General features: G+C 33.9%; 2 protein-coding genes across 2 annotated transcripts in view; one reads left to right on the top strand and one right to left on the bottom strand.

Annotated features, from left to right (window-relative positions):
• Positions 1-2269, top strand: part of LOC106873197 (RNA-binding protein 7) — an 8942-nt gene extending 6673 nt beyond the window's left edge. The window contains exon 2 of the mRNA XM_014920436.2: positions 679-2269. Coding sequence (XP_014775922.1) covers positions 679-1122 — 444 coding nt within the window. The 3' untranslated portion in view covers positions 1123-2269. The remainder of the gene's footprint in view (positions 1-678) is intronic.
• A 1964-nt stretch (positions 2270-4233) lies between these two features.
• Positions 4234-10451, bottom strand: part of LOC106873199 (ubiquitin-fold modifier-conjugating enzyme 1) — an 8101-nt gene continuing 1883 nt past the window's right edge. The window contains exons 2-5 of the mRNA XM_014920439.2: positions 9950-10081; positions 7383-7459; positions 5488-5578; positions 4234-4371 (exon numbers count right to left, since the gene is read on the bottom strand). Coding sequence (XP_014775925.1) covers positions 4291-4371; positions 5488-5578; positions 7383-7459; positions 9950-10081 — 381 coding nt within the window. The 3' untranslated portion in view covers positions 4234-4290. The remainder of the gene's footprint in view (positions 4372-5487; positions 5579-7382; positions 7460-9949; positions 10082-10451) is intronic.

The raw sequence follows: 10451 nt of genomic DNA, 5'->3' as shown, positions 1-10451 counted from the left end.
CACTGGTTCAATCCTTTATTAATTTATAAACAGTATATAGTTTTTTGTTAAATCATTTCATTGTGGAGAGACAAGTTACTGAAGAGATTGCAAGAGTGCAATGAAATGATTTAACAAAAAACTATATACTGTTTATAAATTAATAAAGGACTGAACTAGTGCGTGTGTTTATTACCGGCATAATGCCCCTCCCAAGGTTTAATTTTATTTTTATCATTCAAGTATTTATTCAGAAAAAATATACAGAAATTTTCAAAAGTTTTTTGGGAAAAAATTGTTTCTTCTATTGCTGCAAGAAAATTTTAAAATTCTGTGGTTTGCCAAGTGATTGTCAAATGCCACTGACCAACAAGAATTTACCATTTGTTTCATTTTGTAATCAATGTATGGATTATTGCAAAATTTCAGTGATGCAGTACATATTCTAGTTTGTTTTAGTTATCACAGGTAAGCTACAGTCATGCTGGACTACTACTTTCATTTACTGACTATTCTGGAATTGCATCAGTTTTTCTATCTGAAAATAGATGTTGTAGTTGGTTGGTTACTGTTAAGTAAGCATTTAATTGTAAAAATGTTTTCCAGTACAAAATTTCTCTTAAAATTCAAATTCATTCAACCTATGCTAGTATACAGAAAAAGATTTCAACAGTAATTTTTTTTTTCTCTCTATTTCAGTCTGGTCCATTGGAGAAAGTGTTTATACCCAAGGAAAGATCATATGCTTTCATTCAGTTTAAGCACTCAGAATCCATTCCTTACACACTTCAGATCTATGATGGGGTTTCATTATATGGTAAAATTTTAGTTCTTCGGGCTCGTCAGGCACGCATGAACAATCAGCCAGAAGAATACCAGCCAAGAGAGACAAGTCAAGGAAGTAGTCCTTATGGAAATCATGGCAATCGACCCACAGGTGGTTATTTTCATCAGCATTCTAATTACGATAATAGCAGGTACTTAAACCAAAATGCTGGTTACACACACAAACAGAACTTGCCTAATATGATGCCAGACAGCAACCGCTATGAACAAAGGCATCACAGATATGATTACATGTCTCGGGGATCTGGTTTTAGAAATAACTCAGGTTACAGACATGAACCTTATAAGAGATATTAATTGAAAGAGTTTCCCCACTTCATAAAGTTTTTTTTTTTTTCTCTCCATGGGGTAATTCCAAGCAACCCATTTTTTTTTTAATAATCTGTCTCTGAAACAAAGATAGCAAGAAATTTGTTATTTTTTTTTATATATGCATATATATATATACTCAACTTAGTTGAAATATTTTTATCAGTCCAGGAGTTGAAGTTTGTGTATTCACATATATGTATTGTGATTTTATTTTGTAATTTGCAATCTACTCCCTTCATGTGTGCATATGGATATGTGTGTTTATATATTTTAATTACTTTCTAATGTTAAGCTGTTTGAAAGAATTTCCCAAATGATTAGTATTCAGTTTTTGTTCTTAAAAGTATAAACTATTTCATTATCATTCAATCAATAGTCCATAATATTCATTAACGATTTCTCTGTCCATGTCGATCTTTGAATTTTTTCTAGGTCAAGTGTGTAACCTAAGTGACATCTTAATTGGGAGAATATGAAAGTGACGACTGAGACTTTGTACCGCAGAAGTACAAGCCTCTTTGTCATAGATATTGCAAGTCATGTGCTGCAAAATGATTGGGTGACTTCTCTAACTGCAATGAATAGTGATAACCTCTTTGATGCTGAATCACCTGTTGTCACACACTGTACAGTACTATCATTTCTTGTGATTTGGCTGGTACTGTTGTGTATTAAATTCTAAGAGTTTGGCTATTTTGACCTGATGTTAACTCTTTTGACATCAACCTTGCAGTGACTACCACTAGTTCTATGATTTAAATTAATACCTTCCATCAAAATTTCATGTTCCAAACACAAGGATATTTTGTTAAATTCTTAATTTGGAAATTAATTGAAACAAAGGCAGTGTATGTCAACAGGAATATGGTAGCAAAAGGGTTAAAGCAGTTTCCAGTGGGGTGTAGCTGTTGCACATGCAAACACTGGCTGTTTGATGTCTAAGTCAGTTATGAAAGAATATTTGGTGGCAGGTGAAGGTCTATGACAAAACCTCCATCTAAAGAGATCATATTTCCCCAACATCTATGAGCTATTATTAACAGCTAAACTTTACAATATTCGCTGTTGATCATCCTCCATGTTGAGACACAATTATCTTCGTTATATCCACAAATAAACCTTGTCAATTGCATAGTGTTCTCTTATCTATTATTTTTGTAATTCTGCAAACTAAACTTTGTTACTTGGTTGAATGGTTAAGAAGTTTGCTTTGCAATTATGAGATCCTGGACACATATTTTTGACTATAACCTTAAATCATCTCAAGCCTTTTGAGTTAAATCAAATAGACGGAAACTGTGTAGAAGCCTGTCATATTGACTGTAGCTGTAATTTAAAGGTCCAGTATAGTCAGTCATGCCTGAGAATCCCATGCAAAGTACATGAGTCTATGGAATGTTTAGTCACTTAGTAATTCAGTAAGTTGATTGAACAACTGAACTACCTGTCTGAATCAATGGAAATATAATTTTACTTCATAACCCTGTACAAATATAATTTCCCCACAGACACACACATACATACAGTAAACTTTGTCATAATTGACATTTACTTATGCATCCATACAATTGTTTTTGGTACTCCTACCCTTATGTGCACACTAAATTTTATCTTTCCACATCTAGTTACTTAAAATGAATTTTTAAATTATTTTGTTTCTTTTCAATACATTACCTCCATCACTTTTTTATGTTTATCCCTCTCTCCTTTACATATTCTCAATACTATCTAAACTCCTCAGTTAAAAAAATTCCTTACGTGATGAGTCACTTCTGAAACGTCAGATTCCTCCATTATTTCCTAAATGTATTGTGATACTTTGAAAGCGAATTAAGTACAGATGCAACATTGATTTTCTAGAACCTTTGGTTCCAAAGCTTTTCTGAGTTACTAATTTTTCCAAACCAAGAGTTGTCACATTGGCTAACACACTCTAAATTAAATGAAATACAGATACTTATACATTAGTATAAGTAATACTGTACTGTGTAAGATACCAGTAAACTAGTTTGGTCTGGGCCAGGAGCATCTGGAAAGTCAGTGTTATACTTGTATGTGTTTTAGTTAATTTTGATGACTTGTTCTCTGAAGTACAACTGCATGGATTGTACAATAACAGTCCTCCAGTCAGTATCCTCTATTTTGAAGGATCTCTCTTATGGGACAAAAATGCTTGGCTCTAAACATACACCAATGACATAACATTGATTAAGATCAATTTCTTATCTTGCTACATGAGGTTCATGCTTTTCTTGAGAGCATTCATGAGGATGAAGCGTTTTGGTGAGACGTTTTAATGTTTCTCTCATTCTGTCCATGAACATATTCCTGTATGTGTGTGAGAGGAAACGAGAGTGTTTAGTTAATTATAATGTCTCTCTCTCATACTTTTTAATCTATGTTTATATTTCTGTATGTGTGTTTGCCTCTAGTATCAAATCAGGCTGAATGTCCAGTCAGATGTGCCAAATTGTCAGCATTCAAACAACTGCACCCAATTTTCTCATGAAGAGTATTGGCTTCTGTGAACAATTGAAAATGACTAATGAAGTTTGTTTGCTAAGGTATTCAGTATTCACCACACAATACACTATTCTAATTTTTTTTTTCCTTTTTGACAAAGTATACAATCTCAAGACACATAGAAGTAAAAATGGAATCTTGTGATGTAAAATGATTTTTAAATTGTATGATCATGATGTCACCTACCGGGACAAAGCTGTACATATAATGGAGTGATTACTTGATTGAAGCTACTCCAGTACATAACTGATACATTTATATCTCATTTTGGAGAATTGAAAGGCTGAGTAGTCCCTGGAAAGATTTGAAATTAGAAAAGTAGATGTTTCAGAAGATAAATCTATATTAGTTCATCAGCACTTTTTGAGAGAATAAACGAAGAATGACCAAGTTCTTTCAAAGCATATTGGTTAATTGCTACTTTTCGGTGTTAATCAGGAGAAATATTACTCAGTGTCTTGTCATTGTATACAGATCTCAATTCTGCAATATCTTTATAATTTTACCATTATTTTTCACACACCACATTTCTCTTGAATTACTGGGTTATAAATTAAAAACACAAACCTCATCTGAATGAATAATTATTTTAATTTTTCACTGAGGATGACAGCGCACAAATATAAACAATCATGAATTGGTTGTAGGTTTATATACAATAATTTCTTTCTGTATTAAATCTGGGATTTCTACAGCAAGCCATGGTCCCAGCTAAGGAAAAAAAAAAACAAAAAAACTGATTACTATTGTATGAATATAACGTGTTTAAAAGTATTGTTTAGTTCCTAATAAGTGATTTAATCCATTAGCATTTAAACTGACCATATTCTGTTTCATGTTCAAACTAACCAGATCTAACCTTATAACAACCCTACAATATCATTCTAAAAATAAACAGCTACATATCAAACTCTTTAAGCCACAAGATATGCATAATCACTTCAAAACAATGAATAAATAAACATTATACATTATTTACATTTGACAGATATTTGTCTTCATCTTGTTTGTTGTTAACGCAACGTTTCGGCTGATATACCCTCCAGCCTTCATCAGGTGTTTTGTTGAAATTTCAAACCTGGTTCTCATTCCTAAGGTATTTTTCGATGTTATTATTAAGGTCACTGCCTTGAATCGAACTTGAAATCTTGGGGTTAGTAGCCTGTGCACTTAACCACGACATATGTTTGATAGAATCTGAATGCAAAAGGGTTAAGCTGGATATATCTGGCCCATATGTTCAAACCAGCTAAATTCAGCTTCTCGCATCCACCCTGGAATTTCATTTCTAAAATAATCAATCACATCATCAAAATTTCAAAGCTACAAGATAATGCAGGATGTGGCTGTGTAGTAAGTAGCTTGCTTACCAACCACGTTTCCAGGTGCAGTCCCACTGCGTGGCACCTTAGGCAAGTGTCTTTTACTATAGCCTCGGGCTGACCAAAGCCTTGTGAGTGGATTTGGTAGATGGAAACTGAAAGAGGCCTGTCGTATATATGTATGTGTATATGTGTTTGTTCCCCCAACATCACTTGACAACCGATGCTGGTTTGTTTACGTCCCCATAACTTAGCGGTTTGGCAAAAGAGACCGATAGAATAAGTACTAGGCTTACAAAGAATAAGTCGTGGGGTTGGTTTGCTCGACTAAAGGCAGTGCTCCAGCATTGCCGCAGTCAAATGACTGAAGCAAGTAAAAGAGTAATCTAGCTCTTTGAGCCTCTGTTCACGACTAGTGTATATTTTAGAGACGGAGAAAGATTTGAGTTAAACACTGTTGGGTATCTTGTTTTGCATTCAACAATTTCTACATTAAAATACTTACCCCAAGTGCCATTGCATGGGAAATTCCGAATTTTGGCACATTCCTTGCCCAGAGGGGCTTAAAATGATCAGTCAAGCAAATTTTCCCACCTCTATAAAGAGAACAAAAAAAAAAAAGTCAAGTAACGTTTAGTTGGTTTCTGTATTCAATGTAAAACAAATATGATATAAGAGATAAATGTTCAGTTTTGCTTGTACTTGAAGTGTCACTATCCAAATTTAATAAGGGAATTAGAAGGTTGAACAATTTACTAGAAATAGCAGTCATTTCTACTAGAAAAGGAAGGACACAAGATCATATAATCTAGAAAAAAGACTGGATGATCATGACTGGTCTTCTTGTTCAGAGCTGACCTGGGGTTAAACACCACTGGAATTAGATTTAAGAAGATAACAAAGGCCTACAAAAAAATAACATAGTTGACCAAGTCAATAAAGCATTGAACACTGTCGAAAGGTTAGTAGTTCATATCCTGTGAACCACTGTAAATTGCATTTGTATACAAGACAACTCTCAAACAGCTGAGAATATTTAGCAGTAGCTACTTGTGCTATTTCACCATTAAGCAGCACTCAAACTAACAGGCATAGCTGTGTGGTAAGAAGTTTGCTTCTCAACTACATAGTTCTGGGTTCAGTCTCACTGCATAGAACCTTGGGCAAGTGTCTTTTACTAAAGCCTCAGGCCGACCAAAACCTTGTGAGTGAAATTGGCAGACGAAACTGAAAGAATCCTATCATATATATATACATATGTATGTAGGTAAGTATATATATATTTATGTGACTTTGTTTATACAAGCATACACACATACATAATGGGCTTCTTTCAGTTTCTATCTATGAAATCTACTCAAAGCTTTGGTTAACCCAGGTCTACTGTAAAAGACACTTCCCCAAAATGCCACACAATGAGACTGAACCTAAAACCATGTGGTTGGGAAGCTAACTTTTTAACCCTGCAGTCACGCCTGCATGATAGTGTCTTTTTCAGAATGTTAGAGTGTAATTTAAAGAAGATTTGGTTGCTTTTCTAGCTTGTTGGGAGCTGACATTATTTCCTGCTTGGCATCATGTCTAGAAAGAAAAGAAAGTGTCAGATCCAGATCCATTTCATGTCCTCTTTAAAACTATTAACAGTTTGCAATTTAGTTGAGAACTGAATGAGTGGTGAAGCTTGGAAGCTGCTGCAATTGACAAAATGGTGGACTTAAGAATATATTTAACCGCTACTGTGGTTGAATGTGTGTGTATGTATGTGTATATATATATATATATATATAGGAAAGGAAAAAATAATAATAATTTTTTTTCCCTTTCCTATCATTTCTCCATATGCAGTTAACACAACCCCACCATTTACTGACTTTATATATATATATAAATAAAGGGCCTTTTGCAGTTTCCATTTACCAAATCCACTCACAAGATTTTGGTCAGTCTGAAGCTATAGTAAAAAACACCTGCCCAAGGTGCCATGTAGTGGGACTGAATCCAAGACCACAGGATAGGGAAAAAAAGCTTCTTAACCACATAGCCATGACTATACTTCATAATAAGTGAACTTGAGATGCTGCTGTGAATGCACTTTCAAAGTGCTACTCAGCTTTTCTAATCTCTTTTTTTTTTTTAGGTTTAATTATCCTTTAAAAATCTTTCTGTAAAGAACTGATAACCCTAATTCTGTGAAAGCAACGACTGCCCTAAGGTATCACTACTTCTTATGTGTAGAATGGTGGAATATATAACTACAAAATTTTGCTCCAAGAGCTCTAACAAACTAAAAGCTTAATAGCTAGAAATTTTCTACAATATTTCCATTTATTAATAACTCTTCTATGCATGGTGTCTCAGTGAAGGTGAAAGTTTCAACAGAAACATCAATGCAGAACTCACCTGTACATTTTTGCAGTTTTTCCATCCAGCTCAGGTAGGGCTATTTCAGGTGCAGTTGTTGGGAAAGTTACTGGGATCTGCAAAAATAAAGGTTTAATAAATAGCTTAACAGTAAACTATTTCAGTTGAAGTGAAACTCTTTTTAAATTCTCCAGTTTTTAGTCTATTAAAAGTTTACAGACTGAAAACTATTCTGATGATTTTTTTTTTATCTTGACCACAAATCATAAAAACATAAGACAGTTTAAGCACTTTGATAGCTTTTTAGCTTCAAGTGGCCTCAGTTTCATGAAAAATAAAATCAATTCATCGTCGTTTAACATCCGCTTTCCATGCTAGCATGGGTTGGACGATCTGACTGAGGACTGGTGGACCAGGTAGCTACACCAGGTTCCAATCTGATTTGGCTGAGTTTCTACAGCTGGATGCCCTTCCTAATGCCAACCACTCCAAGAGTGTCGTGGGTGCTTTTATGTGCCACCGGCACAAAGGCCATGAAAATTTTATTTGCCATACCATCCTATAATTAAACTAAAAATGAAACCATTTTAGGTAACAAAAACATTCTTTTTTTTGGTTATATTCTTTTAACTGAAGCAATATTGGGGTCTACCCTCAGGGATAAAGTTAATTTGTCCTCTGCAGGTTTGGAACTCTTTAATGGTATAACATTTTTCTTCATTTCTTTTGCAATACAAATAATGAAACACAAAGTAAATCATTGAAAGCAATAGCTAAGTTTTGGAACAAGTTTTTATTGTTCATGTATATTTATTTCTTTTTAACTTTAATTGCTCAAAATTATAACTATAAGAGTAAAGTGGCAAACAAAACTCTTGGCAGAAGAATGTAAAATATTTGAGGCAATGTTATTACAGTTAGATGTCTTTCCTTTTGCCAACACTTTTAGTTGCTTCTTACAACACTCATAGTTATTCTAAACCCAGGATACACACAGTAGAAGTTGAGGTTAAATTGATGATACTTGTAATAAGAAAGCAAGACTGGAATATCAGAAGAGCATGTATATATGACAGAAGGTGAGAACAAGGATATCCTGGATGAAAAGGAGTGTCAAAAAAAATGATACACTACCAAGTGGATGGTATGGAAATCAGAGAAAAATTTGTACATGCTGTAATAGCTGCCTAGCTAGAAAATTATTGATCCAGGGATTTCCATACTAGATTCAACTGAAATCTTTGCCGATGTCAAGAACATTAATTTTCCTGCATTTCTTCAACATAAAAGATTGTAGATATGAAACAAACAGGAGAATACCGCCAAGCTAAGGGTTTATAAAAATTAATACTAATTTCTTAGGAGAGAAAGAGATTCTGGGAGTGAAGATATGGTTATAAATAATCCTCCCAGTCATCCTGAATATGTTTAGAATTAAAGTTAATAAAGTGAATGATCAGAGGCTAATCATTTTTGATATAGTATACACATATCCAAGAATTATAACACATTTCAAGAGAAACAGGTAATTTGGTTAAGTAAGGATCCAACAGAGACACACTGAAAAGGCATTGAAATCATTCTGCTTTAGTCTGAAAATGTCACTGATTTCCTTATGTAGTTGGATTAAAAGGGAAACCGAAAGAGTGACTTTTGCTATCGGGTTGGTGCTTACATTCGAAGAATTCCTCAAAATTGGTCTGGAGTTTTTGACAAAAATTAAATATATATAAAATATACATATTGTGTATGTATATATACAAAATATATATGTAAAAATATACATTTTGACAAAAGGTAAATATATACATCAGTTTGAAAGGACACCCTGTTAGCCATTTGCCAAATGCATCCATTTGCTGTTAAATGCTAGGAATCTAAAATTTGTCTCTTGTAAAAGCACACAACAGCATCAATAATTCATCTAGATCACAAATGAACAAGACCAAATCTAATCAATATTGTTTTCAAGTTTTGGTACAAAGTCAGCAATTTTGGGGAGTGAGTAAGCTGATTACATTGACCTCAGTGCACAACTGGTGCTTACCCGAAAGGATGAAAGGCAAATTCGACACCTCGGTGGAATTTGAACTGAGAACATGAAGATAGACAAAATGCTGCTAAGTATTTTGCCTGGCATGCTAATGATTCTGCCAGCTCACCACCTTCATCAGTCATCGTCATTTAACGTCCGCTTTCCATGCTGGCATGGGTTGGACGGTTTGACTAAGGACTGGCAAGCCAGGAGGCTGCACCAGGCTCCAATCTGATTTGGCAAGGTTTCTACAGGTGGATGCTCTTCTTAATGCCAACCACTTCGAGAGTGTAGTGGGTGCTTTTTACATGCCACTGGCATGAGAGCCAGTCGGGCAGCACTGGCATTGACCACACTTGAATGGTGCTTTTTTATGTGGCACTGGCATTGGTCACACTCGAATGGTGCTTTTTACATGCTATCATTATCAAAAAGAGTAAAGATTTCTTGAACAATTCAGTTTATCTATTGTAGATTTTGTGAAAAATAGGAAAGTCTTCATTTCAATGAATATATTCTCTAATTTTGAGATAAAAAAAAAAATGAAGTAAATTAAACTCTAGTTACTTACATCAAATTCAACATCAAATTCATATTTTAGCAGATTGTGTATATACCAACATTTCCCAAACCATCTTGTGCCTTCTTTATTTGATTCAAGCCGGAACCAATCATTGTCTGACTCTTTATTATTTTGGACATACTGAAAAATGAAAAAGAAAAAAGAAGAGAGTTAAATGATGTGAAAAATAATTTCAAAATGCAATTTAATCCTATGTATATTTGGATGAGTATCAAAAGATTATCATTCTTAAATGGCAGTTGTTTCAGCACAATGAATGCAAAATGGTAAGCAAATAAAAGTAAGGAAAAGGGAAGTGCTCAACAATTTTTTTTTTTTTTTTGTACCTTGTCTATTAAGGGATTTTGTTTCAATTCAGTATGGAGAAATTAAAATTAGCAGCAGTGAAATTCTTTAATAATAAGCTGACTCTACTTCTATCTAGCAATTGAGTCTACTTATGATAAATGGTATTTCAGTCATGACTACTTTTATATATATATATATATAT

The sequence above is a fragment of the Octopus bimaculoides genome, chromosome 5 (genome assembly GCF_001194135.2).
Source record: "Octopus bimaculoides isolate UCB-OBI-ISO-001 chromosome 5, ASM119413v2, whole genome shotgun sequence".
In the NCBI taxonomy this organism is placed as follows: Eukaryota; Metazoa; Mollusca; class Cephalopoda; order Octopoda; family Octopodidae; genus Octopus; species Octopus bimaculoides.
Note: the sequence above shows the minus strand (reverse complement) of the source record. Positions and strands in the feature narration are given on the sequence as shown.